Below are 25,586 nucleotides of genomic sequence, written 5' to 3'. Positions count from 1 at the left end.
CTATTCATTCATTAGTTTATTTAGTAGTCAAGTCACTAATTAATTAATGAACTGTTTTGCTGACGAATAAAATATAACAATCAGTAAATCATTACTGTTTTGGCACTTCCTTGAATGCTTATAATTTATTGCACAATTGTCTTTGTTAAATTAAATTCATTATAAAACAGCTGGTGCAATATTTCATCTATGTTTTAATAGTTTTCCTCATTAAAACAATAGGTAACCAATAAACTTAATTAATAGGGTTGTCAAACAAAAAAAAAAAGCAATTAAACTATAAATAATAATTTTAATAATTAAGAGTCAGTGCAACACAATAAAATAATCAGATCTTAAGCTAAATTAATAACTTACTACAAACAATAAATTACGACTTCTCGTCACTCTCTTTGATTTCTCCTGCTTTTCTGCCTAAATATCTGAAGTTGTCGCTGTAACCGTCTCCGTAGCCTCCAAAGTAGTTGCCGGCTGGTCCTCCCGAGTATGGTCGGTCTAAACCGGGCCTGTACTGATTATTGTAACCCGGACGGTAACCGCCAGGGTAGCCTACGTTGCTGCCAGAATATCCCGGGTAGCCAGGCCGGTTGTACTCAAATCCTGGCCGGTTTGGGCGAAAACCTGTTGACAGAAAGTATCAGTTAGCAAATTACAGGAACATAAATTATTTATTAGGTGAAGATTACGATAAACATGGTAGGTACCTAAATCTAAAGTCTCCCCAGTTGTCGTAAATGGATGAGTAATTTAATTTAGTAATAGGTCCTACTAAAACCATTTTAGTAAAGCCATTCAACCCTTACTTGTGTTAAAAACCAGTGTATTTCGTCTCAAATGATTAGTATTCCATGTAGCGAGTTAAAGGTATCTGGCTTCAAAGGCCATTGAAATCTGATCCCTCTTTAAAGGGGAGGGTGTTCAAAGACTAGTGCAATGTAATCTGGTCAGTAAATTAATGGAATCCGTTGTCTGTTATAAGCTATTTATGTAAAATAGGTAGATGGTTCGAATAAAGTCACAGACAAGGGTTTTACAGTTCGGGATAATTGATAAATGTATCTAAATAAAATTGTAGAAACATGCTGTACATGTTTGTTCGTGATAAGTATTATACCGTTTCCTTTTTTTAGGGGGAAAATCATCCAATGACGAGGGTGAGGCGAGAGGGAGTATCAGACTCTAACTGACTAAAAATCACCCCGTTCCGACTGCTTTGAGCCGGAGCACCCGGTAACTTGTTACGTTGTCCGCAGCTCCGAAACGGGCATCAGCCCTACTGGGCCCCATCTAAACTATACTTATACTTATGTAGATGCATGACTATTGCACTTATTATTAGATTATAATTTATAAGCGTAGTCATGACACAGGACACGGTAAAACGGATATAGATAAATGCCCCTTTTTCTTGTGACGTCAGATCTCAAAGCCGCGTGCAGATAATTTGCTTTGTACAATAAAAAATAATGATGTAATTTGTATCGTGTAGCTAACATGTTACAAAGTGCGACGGACGCTCGCTGTGGTCAGTGACTTCGTAAATACGTGATTGTTTTTCACTAGCATGATTCATTCAATTTAAATACGAGTAGTTGACGGCAAAATTCTTTAAAAAGATCGCGTTTGTAGATTAATGCGTTTTAAAGTCCACGAGTACTTAACTCGGTATATCTACCAACTTGTAGGTATTCTTAATGAAATCGGAAAATACTTTCTGATAAGAATTTTTTTCATACATTCCTACCTACTTAGGTACTTATGTTTATTTCGGCTATATGTAAAGATTGAATACATAACAGTGTTCTATTGATAATATCACAGTCATATTTATTGTAAGGCTAGATTTTTTTTTAAATAAACGTTGCCCCGCATTAGTACCTATTTTCTCCTGTGTCGTGGGTGCGTTTACAAACATACAATTTCACATGACACCCAGACCCGAAACAACAATTTGTGGATCACACAAAGAGTTGTTCCGTGCGGGAATCGAACCCGCGTTGCACGGCAACCAGTTGCCCAGCCACCGCGCCAACCGTGCAGTCAAAAGGTAAGAACAAAAGATAACTGAGTCATCTTTTGTTCTTACCAGATATTCAGTTAGGTTCGTCTTTATGGCATCTGTATCAAGACTATATACATAAATAGGTAGATATGTAGGTACAGTCTGTGTGGGCGTTCACATATGTATATGTGCACTGCACACTATCCATTATATTCAGTTAACCGTGCTCACCATTCCCGCCGTATCCCGGATATCCTTGGTTATAGCCTCCGTAGCCGCCGTAGCCGCTCGGATAGCCACTGCCGTACCCGCCTCCACTGGCTACAAACACAAATTATTGTATGTAATCAATTGCTAGTGATTATCCAATTAATTCCAAGTATTTGCTCAGATATAATAATCTGATGAACTAAATATTAGGTCTTATCTTATACCTAATAACTAGTAAATTTAATTGATGGTTTCCTAATGCTATTAGAAACAATATTACCTAGGTAATATGTAAATGTTTTTAATAGCTGTAGTTAAATTTATTACTGTAGTTGTATAAACTGTGGTTGATTGACCGAATAATTTAGCTACTAACCTCCAAACCCACCAGGGTAGCCGCTCTGTCCCGGATATGATCCAAAACCGGGTCCACCGAAGCCTTGATTACCACCATATCCTTGTCCAAAGCCACCTCCGTAGCCGTTGTAGTTATTGTAATTGTTATAGCCTCCAAAACCCTGGTTATAGCCAGGTCTCAGAAGGCCGTAGCCTCCGGTACTCCGCCTCTGACCATCTATGATGTCATTACTCGTGTCTCCCACTTTTTGAGCGACGGTCACGGCCAAAGAACATGACAGCAAAATAATGTTCTAAAAAAAGCAAAAAAAGGTCTAATTAACCATCGCTGCGTTTGATCACCTTGATTTTATCAGTGTTATTTACATACGACGATGGTAAAAAAATGGTGTGGGTGTATCTACTATATTAGAATTATTTCTAACACATTCGCCCATAGAATATAATTGTGTGTTATTTTTGTATAAAGGTCGAAGCTAATAGGGTTAATATTAATCATCTACTAATTCTATTTTAATGTCCGTCTTGTAGATTATTTTAGAACAATAGTCACGTATTTTTTGTGTACTCAAGGAAACAAATACTTTCTATGATATATTAATTAGAAATATTGTGAGACGTCACTTCTAGGTAAGTTTTATATGTAGAAATGACGCATTTGCTCCCACTTCTAAACTTTGATTGGACAAGAAAAAAAATACGCGTGTAATAATATGTAATGTATAATTTAAAAACTAATTTTTCATTACCTAACTGACGGACTAAATAGAATCCCTATTTTGGGATCAAAAAGAAAATCGTTTGAAAATCAACGTTGGACATACAATAGTATTGTATGTAATTCTTTACGAAATAAAAAGAACAGAGTAACTAATTAGTTTGATTTAATAATACATCATCTATAATGTTAACGAAACACATTGCCCCACAGCTCGACAGTTAATTCATTCGTAACTGAGAACAAAGGCACATTGCTCAATGTATGTAGGTACCAATTTAAACTAAACTTAACAATGCATGTCCTCATACTACTCTTCCTTAAGTTTCGCTGTTACCGAGGCTAAGTTTGCTTTACACGAATGCTCTTTGTTTCCTTTCTAAGGATTATTTTATGACTAGGAATCGTTTTTGGTATAACCATGAGACCGTGCCTATAGATATTGGTCGATAAATGTTCCTAATAAATTAGAATAAATAACTTTACTTTGAAGAGAGCAATTGCAATTTTTAGAGGAGTCAGGTCAATCACCACTACCTCTTCTTTAAAAAGTAGGTAGGTAACTCTTTGTATTTTTGTACGTGTCCACTATTGAATAAATGCTTTTTCTTAAAATAGATTTTGTCTTAAAATTAGAAATGCTCTTCATACCTATGTTACGAAGACCTACATCAGTGATTCACTTTAGATTAATTTGTTGTTTCACCGTTTCCTCAAAATATATATTTTTTATTTTTAAATCAGGAATGGTACTTATTTGAAGATAAGTAAGTATACATAATTTGAAGTGTAAGCCTATCGCAAATGCCAATGGACTTGAACCATTTGAAGGCTGTTTTATAACATTAAAATTAAGATACAATCAAACATTACTTTTCTATTAACATTTAGGATAATGGCGACTTATCATGAGATCTCTAATAAATAAAATAGGCGCCTCAGTTTGATAGGGAAGCGCCATGCAGAAGTACCTACCTACCGATAAGTTCCTACTTTAGGCGCGTAAGTACATACAAAGCCGAATTATTTTTAGTTATAATTATTCAGTATTTTGCTGTTTATTCTGAGAAATATATGTTATGTAAGAGAATAATAGTTATTTAGTTTCAATTGGGAAGACAATCAGGTAAAAATAAACCGTCGGCATATTGATCATAGGCGCAACCGTGCCGAACTGTAATGTATTACAATTTAATTACTAGATATTCCAGAACGATAACAATATCAAGATTGAAAGCCCAATTCAATCTTTGATTAAAATCTTAACAATCAAGAAGATAGGTTATCGTTAAAATCTAATCGCTATGATATAGTAATTAATGATCTATAATAGAAACCGCTCATATCATCATAGTTTTATCTTAGATTTCAGATTGCACGTGTTTGATTTATCGAATCTATTTATTGTACATTCGGCCGGGGGTTGATGTAAAAATTAATAGAAGAAAAAATAGGTTTGTATATGCGATATGCTTGCCTCCCTATTCAATTTAAATTATCTATTAAATAATTTTAATTAAAGAATTAACGTAAAATAGTTACTTCAATAATTTGATTGGCATAATATTAATTATACTCATGTTTGTTTTAATAAAAAAAGAAAAGCAACCAGAGACAAAAACAAATGTTTTTTTTTTTGGTAACAGAACTAGCATAATAATTATCATTGGTTACACGAAACAATTTTGTGTTTTTGTTTGAGAAATGGTTATTGAAGTATTTTAAGAAAAAAACGTTCGGTAAACAACTTAAAAAGATGCATGAGTTCACTGCACTTATAAAAAAATAACGCTCACCAAGATATTCATGATCACTGCGATCCGCACTACACTGTGATCTGTTTAACAATGATTGTGATCTGTTTGATCTCAGCATTTATATTCTCACTACTGTCTGAGGGTTTTTTGTCAAGTTATTATAGAGACAGATCGTCATTTGTAATTAATGCGGTTGTAAAATGTTTGTACACATTGTTTGGGATTGATATAACGGATGTTACGTGCAAAATTCATAGATTAATGGTGTGTCTACATGTGAGGTTTTTAATCTCAGGGACTTATTATGCATCATGTGTAAATCAAAAGAAAATTGTTTCTTTTTTATTTGTTTGCATCTTTCGTAGGTATTTATGAGTTTAAATTGCGTTGCATTTTTTTACGATGGGGACTTAAAAAAAAGATTACGAGATCATAAATTTATCCTTTGTACTTAATTGTTTTTTTATAATTGTTTCTTTGTCTATGATAATGGTTGATAAAATAAAAAAAATATGTATTATTATTTTATCCTTGTTATTTCTCAATTTAATCGTATTAAAGATAATAACTAATATGTAATACCTAGTCAATAAAACTTGGTATCATTTTTCAGAAACGGAATACCTTGACCGACAGAAATTCCCTGAATGAGTATGCTATAAAAAATCACCTTCTTCATTTTTAAGAATTTTAGAATTAGTTTTTGATAAAAGCAGTCATGGGCTTCTATAATATCTACAGGTGTCTATATCAGTTAAATTGGTCATAAATAGATAATGATAGTTGCCTAGATATTGAGTACTTAGATTTTTATCAAAACTGATTGTGGGTCCAATAGATAAACGTAGGAACATTTTTAACCGGGATCTTTTTCACCTTCGTTTTATTGTATTTGTTGACAATGCTTTATCTTACCTGGAATCGTATTATCGGAGTACGAATGGAGGAAATAAAAGAAATGTTAGGAAGCGATTTGATAATTACGTTAGGAAGTTGTTTTTTTTTGCAATCGTATCTATCCGTACATTGTACCTACATAGTAACAGTGAACAGTGGGCGATTTAATGTTTTTAATAGTAGCAGTATATTTAGTAGTATTTATATATTTATCTTAGTGCAAGTAAAAATAAAGACATAGTAATCTTAATTTTGAAATAAACAAACCAAACATCCACTTTTCAGGTACTTCTATTAAATAAAAATTACAACTGGCAGCTTATAAAATTACTGGCTAGTAAAAAAGTCTGTGATATTGAATTCTATTTTCAAAATTTGACAAGTTCAAAAGCTGGGTGACGAGCGCGCCATTTTGCGTTACGGCGAGTTTCATTTGTTTTTATTATAAATTTTATTATTTTTTTGTGAATTTGTAATGAATAGTGCTATTGTTTTCAAGTTTGTGGAATACATTAATTATGATGATGTAAATTCCAATGTCATTAGCATAAATCGATGCATCGTTCGTTTTCTAATTTGTGAACTACATATATATTTACCTACTATTGGAGAGGCGAGGCGTAGCGTGATTCCAGAAGTACTGCCTAAAAATGATGATGAACCGAATTACAAAGTAAGTATTAACTAGTCACTTAATTAAGCAAATAAAGTAAATATTATGGTACATACTTGAAAGATGTTTATTACGTATCTCTTAAATTCTATTTTGTATGCAAACATTTGGGTAAGTAAGGACTTACAATTTTTTGTTTTTTTTTAATGGGGGAAAATCATCCAATGACTTCTCCCGCCTTGGGCGTGGCGAGAGGGAGTATCACACTCTTACTCACAAAAAACCACGTTCCTTTTGCTTTCAGCCGGAGCCCCGGTAACCAATTAAGTTGTCCGCAGCTTACATTTAGGTGATCCGGAGCTGCGGACTACCTAGCGGGTTTACCGGGGCTCCGGCTCAAAAAGCAGGAGAAGGAACGGGGCTTACCTACGTGTAGTTTCAAATTCAAAATAAATTAGATAACTATGCTATGTAAAATGTAATCATTTTAAGATTAACATAGTCAGATGACACTGGCATTTTCAATCAACTTAAAGCCTGCAAAACAATGAAAAACTGCATAAACAATGCGTAAAGAGTCCGACTGTACAGGTAAATCGTAAGTTATGTAGTGCATTACTAGTTGGTATTTTTTTTTAGATTATGGTCTTTTGCGCCGATTTCAAAAGGAACTTAGAAGCAGGCGGTAATATTATTGGCGTTGAAGAATCTACCTAAGAAAACGTTGGAAATACTGGCTGACATAGTGATGTGTGGGTAAGTGATGTACACTTTTCTTGTTATTTTTTATTAACTTATAATGACTAATACATACCTACTTAAGATTTACAAAACTTATTACTCATGAGCTTTATGACATTCCTAAGATAATGTCAACTTGTTATTTATTAATTATTCACTATCAAATGGTAGGTAGATTACTTACGTAGGTACCTACTTACTGTTATTTCGCTAGGAATTTTGATAGCCGGATAGTTGATACCTATTTTACTATTTACCTATCAAATAACACACGCAAGTACCTATTATCACGTAAAATCATTAGTTGTATGTTGTAGGTACATAATAGATGTCGCTACGAAGCATATATTAGGGATTTTCAGTACCTAAGTATTAGGCTGCTTTTCCACCAGAGACGTGCTATGCTACGTTGCTGAGGTTGATGCATTTGGCTTCTACTCCACTAATCATATTCATTGGTACATATGTATAGTTTAATTAGTGGAAACGGACTCAGCTAAGCTTTTATATGGAAAGATGCGTGTTATGGGTGGGTTCTCTACTATCGATACATCGCAAAATCGAGCCACGCATCTTCCTCGCACAGCTACTTTGCGGCAGTGCATCTTATTCGCACAGTTACATAGCTTACTATCAGAGGAAACGTTTACATAGTTTCACAGCTTAGCTATTACATCTTCATAGCATAGCTGCATAGTACATCTCTGGTGGAAAAGCACCCTGAGTCTAATTTGTTTTAACTCGATACTTACAAGAATGGAGATGTTAACCTAGGAGTATCGGATCTCAAACAAAACAGTAAAATTATTCTAGCTATAACTTTCTTTAAAAGAATACATACTTTTGCTTTACCTGCATATTATTATGTTCACAACTAATGCAATTCACATGAGACAAGCTCCTCAAGTGCGCTATATATATCCACATACGTAGGTACGCATTACACGATGACCTTATTATGATAATGCATAAACAACAATGATATAATAAAATGTGAATATCTTATTCGATCCTTGCGCCACCAATTATCCTTGGACATTATGGTCACAATACTCGAGACAGCTATTCATTCCGCCTTAAACGTAGTATTGTTGATGAATCACTTTGTTATGTCCTAACCTTTGCTTCCGTATCATTAATTTGTATACGTTGTAATTAAAACGGCCTATTTGGCAAGGAAGTTTTGTAAATATTTGGGTTTTAAAGGCAATGGACAGTTGGATATAGGTGCAAAAATGGCAACTTGGTTTTTGTAATCTAGCTAATTGTTACTTATTGCCACAGTCAGAGACATTTAATGATTACTCGTACTTTTGTATCGAAAACAATCACTAAGGACTGGGTTAAGTAATTATTAAATGACTCTGAGTACGGCGGTTAGTGTAAGTATTTAAAGTAACAGAAGGAAATAAGATAGAACACATTTGAAAGATTTTCCAACACCACAATATTGCAATAATTAATTACATATCCTGTCATTAATCAATTATATACCTGTCTAATTGGGTACCTAATCGCCATTTTTATAACACTATTCAGTGTATAATTTAACTAAGAACAATAAATAATAGTACCTACAATAAAGCGCAAATGACAAAACAAGAGGCGTTAACACTGAAACATGCCTGTAAAGCATGATTTGATTAACAATTAATGAACACTTTGATAACATGATAATTTATGTTCAAGCCTGTAAAGACCAATCCGATTAAGTATTTGGAAAACATACATATCTACATTGGCTAGGAGCGTACCTATTTCCTTTTAAACAAATAGCAAAACTTATCTATAGATTTATATTATTTAGATAATAGATTCCTAGGTACACAATATTAGAAGTCTCCAATCATAACTATTTCTGTGTTAAATCATTGTACCCTACAATAATTAACATTCATCTAATAATAGTGTTCACATTAAAATGGTCAAAGTTTATATAGCTTCTGTAGCGGCTTCGCCCGTGTTTCAGTGGGATAAAAATCCTAATCGCCATTGGCTCATTATTACACTATTCAGTGTATAATTTAACTAAGAACAATAAATAATAGTACCTACAATAAAGCGCAAATGACAAAACAAGAGGCGTTAACACTGAAACATGCCTGTAAAGCATGATTTGATTAACAATTAATGAACACTTTGATATGCATGATAATTTATGTTCAAGCCTGTAAAGACCAATCCGATTAAGTATTTGGAAAAACATACCTACCTATCTACGTTGGCTAGGAACGTACCTATTTCCTTTTATGACAAATAGCAAAACTTATCTATAGATTTATTTATTAGATTTAGATAATTTTATAGATTCCTAGGTACACAATCTTGATTAGAAGTCTCCAATCATAACCATTTCTGGGTGTTAAATCATTGTAGGATATTCATCTAATAATAATATTCACATTAAAATGGTTTCGTTGTTTATAATAGCTTCTGGTAGCGTTTTCCTGGTTTTCAGTGGGATAAAAAGTTTGATATCGATTATTAGTAGTTACTGTAGTTAGTATTTTTAATACCAAATTGTAAGTCTAATTCATTAATTAATTAGATCAGATTAGATTTAAGTCGTTTCTTTTAAATTATTTAGTTTAAGCTTGGTTATTATAGCATAGAGGATAGGTTGTAATATAATTTCTTTTTTAATTGTTATAAATTCGTAATTCGTAGCTTTCTTTAGTTTTAAGTTAGTTTTCTAAGTTAAATCTTAAGTTCGGAAAGATTATAATATTTCTTTAGTTTAAGTCCGTTTTTAAACTATTTTTTTCAATGCCCTAAGTGAGTGATCTATTAAATTCAAACGCAGAGCTCATTATGTTGATTTTTGAAGAGTTCCCTGGAATATCTTCTACATCTCATTTTTGAAGAGATTCCGCGAGATCGGGAACTATGTGGTTAAAAGCAAAAATTTGCCGGAAGTCACTATTCCACGCGAACGAAGTCGCGGGCAAAAGCTAGTTTATAATATTAATGTGATGTTAATTATTTTCCGCAGTTCTAAATATCTGGATCGATCTAAAAAAATATTTATCTATTTAATAAAGCAAATAAGCATCTACTTAATAATATCGAAACAAAAATGTGTCAGACTGCATGACATAGGGACACTAGGAACATAATAATTGAAAAAAATGCTATGATACAGTAATTTCTTTGTAATAATGTCTCGTTAGTGGCTTCTGATTCGTAGTCATTGTAGTGTTATTTGTTGTTGTAATTACGTATTCAAAGTTATAATAACATTTTTTGGATTTTGCTCAAACGTTCATACGTGATCAGATTTATTATAATCAACCTATTTGTTTTTCTTTCACTATGTATTTGCTGATACTGATAAGCTTTTGATGCCTATCTCATATTGGAATTTTAATTTCTTTATGTCATTGTTATTTATTTTTATGTATTTTAATTTTTTAATGGTTCCGAAGGGGTCTTTTTCGTAAAGGTCACATATTACTATTACTATGTATTATGTTTTTCAGCTTACTCACGTAATGTTACGGCCACTGCATCGCGCTGTTACTTGCCGCGACGGGTGTCGCGGAATGATGTTCAAGAATATGAGTCTCTAGCATGGCTTGAAACTCGTCAAATAATTACTTGAGTAAGTCGAAACACATAATAATTAATTTATTAATTTAGTATGTCTCAAGAGAGGTATTATAAAAGTAGGGAGGTACATAAAACAAATACAATGAGGAGATATCATAACTGCATTTCCCTTTAACATAATGCGTGACAGCTTACGGGATGTGCGGGACGCTACAAACCACGCCCTTCTCTAGTTTTCATCAAGCGATCCCATACTACAAAATTGTTGCCAATTGTCTACATTTTTATGTGCTCCTTTCTGAGCGCTTATAATCTGTCAATACCTTTTTACTTATAATATCATTGAGTACGGCCATTTTTTTTTTTATCACAGTGCATTTACATTATGTCATTTTTTCTTTGTACTTACTTTATGGTACGCCTTAATGAAGCAAGTACAAAGAGTACTACAGTAGCTTAACGTACTGTTTCTGAAACACTATTCGCACTGAAGAATGTATCAGTAGTATGTCGTCTGAAATTAATACTTTGATTGAAAAAAAATGCAGTTACCTATTTTATATTTTTGATACTAGTATATGAGACTATTTAAAAGAATTACCTAGTACCTGTCACAGTTGTCGTTATTTCATTAAACTTTTCAAGTTATATACTTTTAACTTTACCTACATAAAACAATATTCAATCGATTAATACAAACAGTAATTTAGTTTATTAGGTATATTATTGATTATTAAATATTAATTAAAGTTACATACCTACGATTTACTACAATCGAACCTATAGTTTGCACAGCAAAATATGTAAAAATCGTCCGTGTGTCACATGAAACAAAAAAGGTGATTAACTAAAATCAGATAACGTAGCGGTTAGCCAATCCGACACACAGTGACTTATTGTGTGCGTATAGGATTGGCCGACGGAGCCGGGCTCCGGCCACCAGATTAGTTAGCGCAATTAGCAGCTTAGTGTTCTTATCAGCTAAAGTACCTATTCCATATTCAACCACATTGCAAACACCATGCTCAGTTACGTACATATATGTTCTAAAACGTTAATGAAATATAATGACGATTAAAACTATCTTATTGGTTTCTTTAAAAATAGTTGTTTCATTTACAAAAACAGATTAATTATTTAAACACTACCCTTTAAAACCTACGGGATTATGCTTGCGAAAAAAATATTAACGCTTATGATGATTGATTACAGTTGAAATGTTTATAGCTAGAATGGCATGCTAAATAATTAACGCATTTTTTATGTTATTCTTATTAAACTTAGGTTGATTACATACTAACATGTTATGTTATGATATAACAGTGCGACATTATTTTAATCATCGTATTGTATCACTGAAAAGTGGCGTCCTTTTTTGAGGGAAAATAATCATTGGATGATGACTTCTACCGCCTAGGGTGAGGTGAGAGGGACTGACTAAAAACTACGCTTTTCCTGTTCCTGTTCTTCGACCCGGAGCTACGGTAACCCGCTAGGTAGTCTGCAGCTCCGGAACGAGAAAAGTGGAGTGCAGAATTAGATTTTTCTATTATAAGTCGGCAGGCAGTTGGCGAGTAACTTGCCTTGCTCATCCCATTAATCTAGCGGTCGTTAGGTACAATTTTTATGCGTGAAATCATTGTTTTAATTTTTCGTCATAGTATTTGAAGACTAAATGTTGACACGGTATAACGCACAAACTACTTCTAAATAATATAATCCGAAAAAATCTGTATATCACACAATATAAACATAATGAATGATGTACGTGTATAACGCTTTACCTAACGCTTGGGGATATAAAAGTTGAGCAAAAGTTAAGTTATGATGAGGTAGCTAGTCTAAAGGAACAATGTGGTAGGTGCGCTTTCATGTTCATGATTCCGTGTAAAAGTATCCCTTGTAAGTAAAACATTACTTTTTCAGGGTGCGCGTAGGCTATTTTATTGTTAGTGTCGCCGTTGTGCTAGTAAATTACTAGTTACTACTATCAAATAATACGGTGTTTTTTTACTATTTTCGGAACCTTCCATATTTGTACATTACAGTCATGTTAAAACGTAAAAATTGATTGTATTATTTTTGATCCAGTAAACACAACATTGAGTCCAGTTTTTTTTATTAAATTACACCAGAAGCCATAAAGGGGATTTTGAAGGAACAATAATAATCAATATCTAATTGCTGCAAAAATCTAGTTTCTTGAGTTAAAATGAATATTATATTAATTTCTCAACACACGGAACTCTAAAACGTACTTTAGACCATCATTATATAATAAGTAATATATCAAAATACGTACATATTTACAGCGTTAAGTTGAGATTATTATTAACGCATTAACTCTTTGTTTCTACGAATTGTTAATAAGCTGTTACGGATATCGCGATAGGTACCTATCAATGATAACAATGGACACTAAAATCTAGTCGTGACACCCAAAAATACTAATTTTACAAGCATATTATAAATAATTCTTATTACTCAACAATGCCGGTGTTATTTGAACATTTTACACTTGCTTCCGATATAAAGTACTTAGATTTAGATCTTATAACTACGCATTACCTGATTAAATACTACTATTAGATAAATATACAATAATCGGTATATATTTTCTTAGAAATTTCATTCATTTTTATTTGTAGCGCAGTAGGTATACACTTGGTACAAATAACCTTACAGATGTTGTTGAATTTTTTTTTTATATATTATTTTTGAGTTGTTACATAGTAGCAACTAATAAGGCCTACAAAGAGTTCTTTGGTTACAAAGTCAGTGCAAGTTAAAAAATTAATAAAATAAAATTAAGTTACTTAAGAGATTAATTTAGAACATCTCAGCATATACTCTTATAGAAAATAATGTGTGTTATGATTTTTGCTTATACCGAAATAGGTTTTTTTTTTTTTTTTTTTTAGGGTGGAAAATCATCCAATGACTTCTCCCGCCTTGGGCGAGGCGAGAGGGAGTGTCAGACTCTTACTGACTAAAAACCACCCCGTTCCTATTCCTGCCCGTCGAGCCGGAGCCCCGGTAAACCCGCTAGGTAGTCCGCAGCTCCGGATTAGGCATCAGCCCTACTGGGCCCCATATGTGGTGGTCTGATGGCTCTTTGAGGCGCAGAACGCGACGCGCCGTACGAACGGGTCTGGTTGTGGTACCCTTGCTCGCCGTCCGCAATCCCGCACTTACGGTGGCCGGAGATCGTCGCGCGATCCCCGACGCCCGGAGTGTCTCTCGCGACGGCTGGGGCGTGAGGAAGTTCGTTCCCTCACGCGCCCCGCCTCCTCCTTAGCTAGCATGACTGCTTCGCAGAAGGAGGAGACGGCATCCCAGTCCCCCTCGCTCCGCACCATGGCTTGTATCAGTGCCGGACGCGAGAGGGCGCCGTCGCCGACCACATCCCTGAGGACACGGCGGTGCTCAGCCCACGCAGGGCAGACCGCAAGCGTATGTTCCACCGTGTCCTCCGGGCGGTCTTCGCAGTGATGACACCCGGGCGTTTCCTCCCGCCCAATCAGAAACAGGAACCTACCGAAGCTTCCATGTCCGGTAAGCACCTGCGTCAGGCGGTAGGTGAGGACGCCGTGGCGCCTCTCTAGCCACTCCTCAAAGAGGGGACTTACCGCTGCAATGACAGCGAGCCCAGCCCTTGGTTGCGACAGTCGCTGCTGCCATTCCGCCATGAGATCGCGCCGGAGCTATCCCGCCACGCATTAATCTGGCGCGGCAGTGGAGTTTCGCCCCGGCGACGCGCGTCGGCGCGCAAACTAAAGACGCGCGCGAGCACCTTCGCCTCCAAATCCCACGGCGGGAGTCCGGCAAGGAGGTTGGCCGCCTCTCCGGAGATCGTGCGATATCCGCGGATCACTCGAATGGCCATGACCCTCTGGGACGTGAGCAGCGCCCGAGCTGGCCGCCGCATCAGGTTCGGCGCCCACACAGGGGCTCCGTAGAGGGCCATGGACCGCACGATCCCCGCGTACAACCTCCGGCAGGAGGCATTTGGCCCCCGAGGTTGGGCAGGAGCCGCTTAAGCGCAGCATACCGAAATATGTAAAAGATGATAATCATAGAAAATGCCAAATATGATTGACGTCATTCTATTTAATCGTTTCGGTATTCCCATTGACATCATATTACTTAGTGCTTTTCATAGAGAATTTAAATAGAAAAATATGTGAGTAAAATTCGAGAATATTATTATAAGTATAGATACTTTCCTATTTCCTACTTTTTTGTCGCTCTCGATTGTTGGTAAACTTAGTATTTTTTACGCGACTAGAAAAAAAATTGGTCTCAGTTTCATAAATACTATAAGTAGGTACTGATATCTGGACATGACCCTATCGCCCATGATATTATTTCCTTAACCATAAAACCGTATAAGTTGTACATCCAAATAGGTCTAAATTAAGGACAATCGCAGTATTGCCTACATGGGCATTCAAGGCTACTTGCGAAATGAGTAGGAACCAACAGAGGTATCTACATATTGGAAAAATGGTGGGCGGGCAGAAAATTTCTTCTCGTACAACTTGTATAAATAAATAAATAAAATATATGCATAAAACTATGAATATTAAAATATATTATCCATAATAATTATTTTCTTCAATTGATTGAAAGCAAATTTAGGTAATAGGTTGGAAATCATGTTATAGGTATTTACCTAAAACTATCTATACATATATATCGTTAAAAAAAGACTCTTAACAATATATATTCTATATATTTTTAGTCCCGTTATTTAACATAAAATTACTTTTATGTAAGTATAGTTGGTTACAAGTGTAGGAATTCATATTAAAATATTTGTTTCATCGACTATATCGTATAAGTAGGTAGGAATACAATTATTATCTGGCTTAGATATTGACGAATAAACAATATGAAGATTCTCAGAAAGTTGGATTACTTTTGAACCAGCCAATCATGCAACGACTAATTAATCAAAAGATTAAACCTTATTACTAGTTTCGATATCAGGCATTCCATAAACGAAATACGTAGGTAATGAGGTAGTTAATGTTGAAGTACTAATCTATCTATATAGTAAATTTTTTTATAGGTCAGGTATATTATATAGGTTACCTATGTTCCTCGAAATGTTTTAAGAACAATATAGTTTATAGCAAGCAGTTAAAGAAATCAATATCTTGATGAATTAATTAATGATAAGAACAGATTTGCATATTGTTAATAGGTCTATTGGTTTTATATTCAAAAGCTGCGTGTTTGCCAATGATAAGTTTTCTTACATATTTCGAACATACAACATACCTACTTATACAAACGGCTGAACACGTAGTAATTTATAGAACATTGGAACCTAAAAAAGACATTTAACAGCATTGAAGTAATAAAATTCCTTAAATAGGCCTACGAGACCTCAATGCAAATGTAATAGGTGTCGATACTCTGTGACATTATGATTCTTGAGACATTCCGCACTTTAGTTTGGTATCTTTATTAACAATAGGTACAATATGATAATATACATTATATGTTTATGTAAAGTGTTTATATCAAACACATCAATAGTCTATAAATGGGCCACTGTTGACCAAAGACCTCTTCTCACACGGAGAAAGTTTGAGCATTAATCACCAGAATCGCTCAATGGCGGGTTGGCGATTTCAACCTTATAATTATATTATTAGAAATTATAAGCCCAGGTTTCCTCACGATTTTTTCCTTCATTGTTTGTGTCAGTGATGTCTAAATTATCTTAGAAAGTACATATAACTCGGAATAATTCACATTGGTACATGCCGTTGGTAGGTTTCGAGCCACTCTCATACAGTCATGAGAAGCCATTAAACCTTCGGGCCACCACGACATACAAGACAAGTATTTTTACATATTATGTAGGCTATAAAATACTTTTTTACACGCCTATGGCTACTGAAAGCTACTGTGAAGGATTTCCTCGTAACTTCATTTTCATTCATCTCTCTTCTGTCTTCTGTCTATATTCACATCTCGATCCTTATTCACCCCATTTTACAACTAAGCATGAAATATGTTTCTTGTTTGTGTTTGTTAATTTTTATTGACCTGCCTTTTTGGCTTATTAAAATTGTATCGATATTGAAGCGTTATATCAAGTGGCGTATTGTTTATCTTCTTGTTATTTATTGTATATATATTTCTCCATTTCATTAATAGCAATATATAGTCGATGATTAAACTAATGCATACAAAAAGATTGCGATTAAAAAAAAAAAAATGCAGTTATACGCATATTATAAAGAAGTAATACTAATTTTCAAAGAGAGCACGTTGTGTCATATCTCTTCAGCTATAAAACTAAGTAGGTAGGTATGTAATTACCCAATGTTTGTTGCTAAATGTGGTTGCGGTAAGTCTGACGTGGATTTAAGCAGTAAAACAACAATTTTGATAGTAGATCGTTATCGTCTAAGATAATCGGAATGATATCGGTTTTTGATCGATGATTAAATTTATTTATTGGTTTAATATACATATCTATAGAACCTATTGCTTCAATTAAGCAATTGTCTCAATTTTGACGTCACTATAAAAATTCCCCTGTTTAATTGCTTTAGGAATGTTTTCAAATGTTATTTTTGGTCAAATTTAACTTTTAGTTTATTAGTGGACTGTAATCTACAATAGGTTAGTAAAATAATGTGTAAAAAAGGTTGCTTACGTGTTAGGGTTAGATATGAACTTTGTATAAACTATCAACGTAATGCTATAGTATAACCATCATCATCACAACAATACGTTCACCCAACAATAACAGTACGATTGATTTACCTTAGTAACAGGTAACAAAGTTGAACGAATCGGTGAATACGTACGTACGTAGTATAGTAACGGAACTATTACCTGAATAGAATCCACTTAATTAGTTCCCGCGGAGGAAATGCGCCATCTACGAGCCCATTGTTCGTTTGCTCCCGTGATTTTTGTCCGGGACACTCCAACGTAGGGTTTGCATCAACCATTTAAATATTTTAGGGATACATTCTTTATAATGTCTTATCCTACTAATGTAAAAAAATCGAAAGTTTGTATGTTTGTTTGTTAATTCTTCACGTCAAAACGGCTAGACGGATTGAGATGAAATTTGGAATAAGGGTAGATTAACTGGAATAACACATAGGCCACACATTTGCCGCTGGCAGCTGGTTAGATATATTTTTGTGGTCATAAAGTTTGTTTTGTCCCGACTTTTTGGTCCGATTAAACATTAGAAGGTGTACTTTACCAAAGTATGTAATTTGGAAATCAGATGGATGTCTGAAAGAGCCAATATCATTCAATACCTATCAATTCATGTAAGCATCCGCTAACGATGCTATCTAATATTGATTGTTGTAACTGTATTGTTAATATTTTGTAAATTACTTTCGTGGATTACATATACAAATTCCGTATATGCATTTTATGTAACAAAATCTCATCAATATTTCGTATTTTGGTAATTTACTTGCATTACAAATATATTGGTTTAGTAAGTAATCAGATAACATTAGCGAGATTTTAATGTGTAATCACCAAAAATTTATCTGTTCGAGATATATACCATAGATTATGTGAATTATCACAATGCAATTCTTAAACTGATTGCGTTTACAACAATATTAGACTCGGAACTTTCCCGAAACTATGTCTTTTCCTGGTCGTACGCTAACCGGTCTAGGTCCGGGTAGACAAAAGACACATTTAGGTTCATCCGGGCGCTCCCGGATAAGTGAAGCAAAAAACCCGGGAATTCTGCACGTTATTACGTATTGTTCTGTTTTATGAGCTAATTATTATAGTTCTTTGAATTCACTTTACAACTTGCATAGTGATATGTTGATAACTTGTTCATGCTTTTGTTCCGTTTATCTGAAATGCGTAATGTGTAATTTTGATAATCTATTTACTTTATGTTACACATACTTGATCAGTCTTTTGATTGCATTAATTTTTTATATCTAATTCTGAAAACATAATCTTCAATTGAAATCTCGACGAAATTTTACATTTAATTTTAATGGAATGACATTGATTGGTTTATTTATTTTAGGACATGATTTTTAGTCACGGTAACGTCTCTATTTTAAAGCTATGCTATAGTTACAACAGAACTGACTAAAGGGTGCCTTATAACTTAAATATTATGAAAATTAAAAGTGTATACCTAATGTGATAAAAACATGGCCATTTAGTGAAATATGGTAAAATCTATAAAAATAATAGTTGGATGTATTTTCTCCTATAATCAAGACCATGAGTCAAATATTGACACAACATAAGATACTTAAGCATCTATGGTATTTAGGGAATATGCACGAGGTTTTTCGGTTAACACGTTAACTGCCACGTGGGTCACCGGTGACCTACGTAAGCGGAAGATTTTTTTCGTTTTTAACTTCAATTGCCGTCAGAAAACTGTTAGTATAACTCAGTTTAGGTATAGGTGTAGGCATATCCATAAATATAGGTACGACACCTATGCAACGCCGCTGTGATACACCTCTATTCCTCTGAAATCTCAGTTTAATATCATAATAATGTGACATCCAAAAGCTGTTATTTTAATATCAATTAGGATTAAACATATCGCATTAAAGATATTCAGTAATCATTTTATCCGCACATTCATACATATAAGTAGATATTAAATCATGTATTTCACATTTTTCGGAGACTTTATGATTCATTAATCCATTTGTAAGCTGGAATTCCGATTTTATGAAAGAACGTTCGTCATCTGGATTATACTATCGAATACTAGGAATATAATTACACAAGAAGAAATCCTATAAGGAAAAGTATTTTTATCATCCTTTCACTGCCCAATATTCGTAACTGCCGCCACTGTAAAAAAGTTGTTTTCTAACGTTCCAATCTCTAATACAGGTTCGCTATACGTGCCATACCGTTTTCATTGTTAAATGATTAAATAATGTTTTATTTAGTACAAAATATCTTGTCTCCCGGAATGGCAGCATTGACATATTTTACAATGTGATACGAAGCAAATCTATGACTGTCTATTTGGCATGGTTCCAAATACAGCTTCGTGAATGCAAGGGAGCTGGGCTTCTTCAATAAAATGCAACTGGGTAAAAAGACTCAAAGGCTCAAACTATAGCATTAACTACGTATTTATATATATAACTTTTAACATTTTTTATCAATTGTTAAATAAAGTTTGTCTGAATGCTCAGATATACGCGTAAATATGGTATAGGAAGGGTTACGGAGTATGCACGAGGTTTTAGCTACATGCTGTATTAATTTAATTATTTCAATGTGTACTGAAGAAAATGAAGAATATAGACGTTGTTAGTTGAATATGTACGCGTTAATTCGAACGTTAATTGATGTCGCTGGTCAGAGTAATATGACGTCTTTAAATATACTATAAACCAATATGTTGTAGATATATAGAGTGATATAACTTAGCATTTGTTATACACAAGAGCTCGGGACTTTATAAGCCTGTAAGAGCCTGTTTAATAAGTATCCGCGTTTAATGGGAGCCACTGTCAAAAGTTTTAAGTAGCGTTAATTCTTTTGAGATGTTAGATTAATGCGTCGCCTAATTAAATATTTAAAAGAAAGATATTAGACACGGGCTGGGGAGACAGTTTTTCTTTGAATAGAAATGTCCTAATTTATTTTGGTAAAGACTAGAACCCCCACACTCGTTTATTAAAATACTTTTGTTGTCAGTGTAAGTTTCTTTTGTGCGTGTCAAATATGTGCTTTATAAAGTTTAAGTCATTTGGCGATAAGTACCCACTTAAACTATTTGAGATTACTTGGTAACTCCTTATTATTTGCTTTTTATTTACATAAGTATCTACGAGCACAGATACATAGATAACATAGAACTTAGGTTATTAGTCTCGCAATGTCTGTACTGTTTTTAAAATATATAAATTGATTACTCTAAAGTCTTAAGCCATTAAGAGAATAAAGGAGTGTAATATTTGAAACAGAGCCTTAGTCACCATTCCTCTAAATATATTAAAGTGAAACGCATTCCCAACTCAGTATAACAAACAAAGCGTCCTAAGTGGGTGCTTAATTAAGAAATGCTGAAGTGTTTTGATGGTGGCACATTAATTTTATCTTGTTTTTCTGCTTTCGCGACCAATTATCTTGGGAAGTCTTCGTTGGGAGTTTTAATTTTATTCGCTTGCCCCAATTATATTTCGCTCTGCTATCAACGTTATAACTATGTATTCAAGAACTCGAACTGATAATTTGTGTAGTTTGTTCAAAATATTAATGTCCTTTTTTGTTTTTATTTGTTATTAGTTTTAATTGCTAACTTTTTACTAGGTCTTACACCAAACTGTACTTGTAAAATATATTACATTCAGTTTAATATCGGGAATGGTTGATACTCATCATTATTCATAGTTCTTAATTGGTATCTCATTTTTCCCAACAGTATTCCATAATGATGTATGGTAAATTAGATATAGCTCTATATTTAGTATTATATTTAGTACATAATTGTATTTTTTTGGGGCGATAATCATCCATTGTCTTCTTCGGTGAGGCGCGAGGGAGTGTTAGACTCTTATTGACTAAAAACCACCCCGTTCCTTCTACTGCCTTGAGCCAGAGGCCTGGTAACCTGTCACGTTGTCCGCAGCTCCGGATCAGGCATCAGCCCCACTGAAACCCATCTGTGGTGGTCTGGCTTTTTGAGGCGCGCAACATAATAATAATATGTACTTATGTACATATATTGCGACTTCGTAATGAACGAAAATATTTAACTCAGAATTTGTCCTAAATAAAATTATCTTTTCAAGTTCACAAATAGGTACTTAGTGTGTGTTAGTTCCATGGGCTGTTAATGTAAGTGTATTTGTAAAATCCTAATACTAATCGTAACTGTGTTACATACAATTTATCAAAGAGTCCGTAATAACAGGTCCCAATAATAACTCACGGTGTATACAGATCAGTAGTAGGAACTCATTGCTTATTTTGTGGTCGGCCTCCTTGCTTTGTTCCTCAATGCGTCTAATTTTCTTTTGTTCTAAGTAACGTTAGAAAAAAAAAACTTTTACAGAAGAAATGTTCTTAATTCTTAACGTTCTAAGCGTTAATTAAGTGATGAGGGAAGAAGAGTGTGATAATTTACTTACGCTTCAATAGTAATTTCTTCAAATACATTTTTATTTTGATATGCTGTATTTTTTATTATATATTTAAATGATGTTTTATGTAAAAATATACAACTACATTGAAAAAATTACCGAAAATTATCTAGTAAATGACATCGTAGAGTCAGACCTAAATTTTTTTTATTTTTTTTGTACATAATTCACATTATACTCTACTATACTACAAAATTCATAGAAAATTGACGTATTGAATATACTAGTAAATCAATGTATAAATATAGCTTCCTGGGTACTTAGTCCTTAGTAAGACTGATAGGTAAGTGGAGAAAAGTGAGGGATGCGTAAATTCTATAATTATTAATTATAGAATTCGTGGTAATGTTCAGTGTTTGTCATTGTGAACAAAACTATCTACTATATAGTTTGGTTATTTTGTTGAATAAAAAAAATGATAAAAAATCTTCCTATAAATTATGCCACAATTATGAACAGATTACTGACTTTATTCAAGGCTTTTAGTATATTTTATTTCGTAATAACCCTCTTATTATTTTGTGGGTTTGTTTGCTGTATGTAATTGCTTTACCTACCTTCACCATGCATACAGACTACCCCTAGCAATTCTTTTCATCTGTCATGCCTAATGACGTCATGGTCATTGTAAAATATGAGAACCTTGTCTTGTCAGCTATTACGTTGTATCATGCCATACAAATATTGGTGTCAAGAACACAGAGTATTGGGTTTTTCTGACTTTTGTAATGACCATCAACTCGTCATAATCTTGTTCACCTAGTCCACAAGTATATGGAGATTATGACGCATTGGGCTCTTGTTACCTTCATGATCGGGGATGGCATATCGGTTTTTACGTTGAAAAAATCATTAATGCATATTGTTTAGCATATTATATAGTCAGAATGTCGTAAACCACTAATAAGGAATAAATATTTAAGGCTTATTTTGTAAATGAGATTCATCGGAAACATTTTTAGTTATTGCTAGCTGCTGCCTGCGGCTTCACTCGCGTGGATTACGGATTTGTGATTCCATTTTGTCTATTGATAGTAATGTATTTTTCGTGCTATCCTATTGTATTAAATTGTGGGTACATATTGTCTCTCCTGATGTACAGTACTCCTGACAGTATCAAAATATTAATAAGAATTGGGTATACTTAGTAAGTATTTACTTCATAACTCAAAGAATATTATGTTCAAAGACTAGAGCTTCCAATACACTGTACATTATGTTAGGAAACATAATATACGCCCGGGAGAGCAGCATTAAAATATCGCATTTCCTTCTACTATGATCGTCAAGGTTGATGCCGATGACCTCGTTAAGTTTTCTTATACGTAATATATTAAACTAGGTTCATTTCTTTTATACTGTATGGAGTTTAAGTTAAATGAACTTAATTTAAGCCACATATTTTTATCATGTTGGCTGACAATGCGAAATAGGCCCAGTAGTTAAACCAAAGAGTACATTTTTCTCTTTGAGTTAATTTGAACACCCTTTACCAATACGGCATTACAACACCGTAATATTCCTAGATAACCTACAAAACTACAGTTCTTGTGTAGACAAGGTACATGGAGCTGTTCACATAGAATTGAATACTTGATTTGTTTAATTATTTATTTTGTTTGAAAAAAGCAAATTGTAAAATTTTGGTTTTGTTTGAATTATTTAGTTGTATTATGCTTCTGTGGACGTGCTTGTAGTTTCATTTAACTCATATGAGTGATCACCATATAGTAAAAAGGTTATTCTTGATGCAGTTCAATACTATGTGTTCTAATATAATAGATAGTAAGCAATTCGTACAGTCGTTGAAATCTAGGATTTATTATGTCTTAGTGTTATGTTGAAAAATAGACTGATTTTGCAATAAGATCCCTTACTTTACCTTATATAAGTTATTAATTTTTAATAGTACATGACAGTTTTATATTTATTATTATTTACTGTCTAATTTGAAGCTCCTTTTTCATCAAAAACACATTCAGATTTTTTGAAAAAAAAAATAAAAAACATTACACGTGTCTTAAAATTATCTATACGTTTTATGTACTCATGACATTGTATGTATGTAATTCTTGACAACAAGATGGCTTCTAAGTAAAAAGTTCAGTTTTATATGAAGTAGAAACCAATTTGTACGCTTTTATTAGAATGTCCTTGTCAATGTACGTGGACTATACCTGTATACGCTTTTTTGAGAATTTGTTATAACAAATTGAAACGTGCAGGTACATCGAGTCACGTAACGTATTTGATTTTGTCTAATGACAAAGATTTGTTATACATCCTATACCTACACGTATACGTCAGTGAAAAAACATTTCGGAAGTAAATAATTTTCTGGTTTTTTGTTGACACTGAATCAAGTAATAATTGTTCCTGATTATAATAATATGTTTCACTCTACGCGTGTTTAGTCTCTTTGTTTTAAAGTAATAATTATGTATTAGCTACTTCCGCGTGGTTTTACTCGCTCTGCTCGGTTTTTTTTGATCGTAGTGTGATATTATATAGCTTATAATCTTTCTCGATAAATTCACTATCTAACACAAAAATAATTAATCACACCGGACTAGTAGTTCTAGAGATTAGCGCGTTCGAACAAACAAACAAACTCTTCAGCTTTATACATCTATTTTAATTTTATATCTTCTTTCCTTTTCTTCTGGGCCTTTAAGACGTGTTTAGTCCGATCGGTCATAAAGATTACAAAAAAACAAAACTCAAATATTGGTGTGCTACTTTTTCATTATCTACATCGATACCAAATGGCACCTACAAAACTTCAAAAATGTTTATACATCTATCTTAAGTTCGTCACTGCATGACATCATTATCATGTACATTCTTATCAAACTATATTTTGGACGACTGCGGTGGTAATCAAGATAGAATGATAAATTGATTAATTTTCATAGTCAATGTTATTGGAATAAACGTTGCATTCAAGGACAGCTTATCATGATTGTTTTTTATATGTAATTTTCATAGACTACTGATTTCAATCAGTGAAAAGATATACAAAAAGAAAACGAATCATTGAAAAGTTATTTTGTAGTATTTCATACTTTATTTCAAGGGGCTAATAACATAATTGGTAAAAAAGGGTTTAGACACCGACAGTATACAATGCGCCTCTGTCTACTTTTAAAAGGCGTGTATGTCAAACCGTGTGTGGCTTTAATGCTCGCCCGCAACCAATTAATGCTGCACCCATTTTTGCTTATCGAGTCAATTGGAATTATGACGGAAACAATACGGATTATGACTACTGATTTATAGCCAAATTCATTTTTTTTTCGAATTTCTTAAATATGTTACGTTAAATTATTTCTTATTATGCAACTGATACGACCTACAAGAAAAGAGTCTTCCAGTATTCCATTTCAAAAGGCCGGCAACGCACCTGTGGTGTTGCGGGTGTCCATTGGGCGGGCGGCGCTAATCGCTTACTATCGTGGTGGCCCTTATCCCATAAAAATACTATGACGTCGTAATGTTTCAAAATAATTTCTCTTAATAAGCATGAAAAGTACAAAAAAAACTAAAGTTAAAATGAAATCAATCAGTAAGACTAAGCCATCATCTCTAT

General features: G+C 33.7%; 1 protein-coding gene across 1 annotated transcript; it reads right to left on the bottom strand.

Moving 5' to 3' along the window:
• Positions 1-272: 272 nt before the first annotated feature.
• Positions 273-5,250, bottom strand: LOC118274402 (keratin-associated protein 19-2). The gene is made up of 4 exons (XM_035591892.2): positions 5,084-5,250; positions 2,589-2,862; positions 2,234-2,323; positions 273-621 (listed from the first exon to the last, which is right to left on the bottom strand). Exons 1-4 carry the CDS (start codon positions 5,093-5,095, stop codon positions 371-373), a joined length of 627 nt encoding a protein of 208 aa, XP_035447785.1. The 5' UTR covers positions 5,096-5,250; the 3' UTR covers positions 273-370.
• Between the last annotated feature and the right edge of the window lie 20,336 nt (positions 5,251-25,586).

Source organism: Spodoptera frugiperda, chromosome 3, assembly GCF_023101765.2.
Source record: "Spodoptera frugiperda isolate SF20-4 chromosome 3, AGI-APGP_CSIRO_Sfru_2.0, whole genome shotgun sequence".
Lineage (NCBI taxonomy): Eukaryota > Metazoa > Arthropoda > Insecta > Lepidoptera > Noctuidae > Spodoptera > Spodoptera frugiperda.
This window is presented reverse-complemented; position numbering and strand designations above follow the sequence as displayed.

What these genes read in the sequence shown, in the direction of transcription:
- LOC118274402 (XM_035591892.2), bottom strand. An exon ending in CTACCCTGGTGGGTTTGGAG is followed by an intron (nt 2,324 to 2,588) that starts GTTAGTAGCTAA and finishes TTGTGTTTGTAG; the next exon opens with CCAGTGGAGGCGGGTACGGC. An exon ending in TCCGGGATACGGCGGGAATG is followed by an intron (nt 622 to 2,233) that starts GTGAGCACGGTT and finishes TTCTGTCAACAG; the next exon opens with GTTTTCGCCCAAACCGGCCA.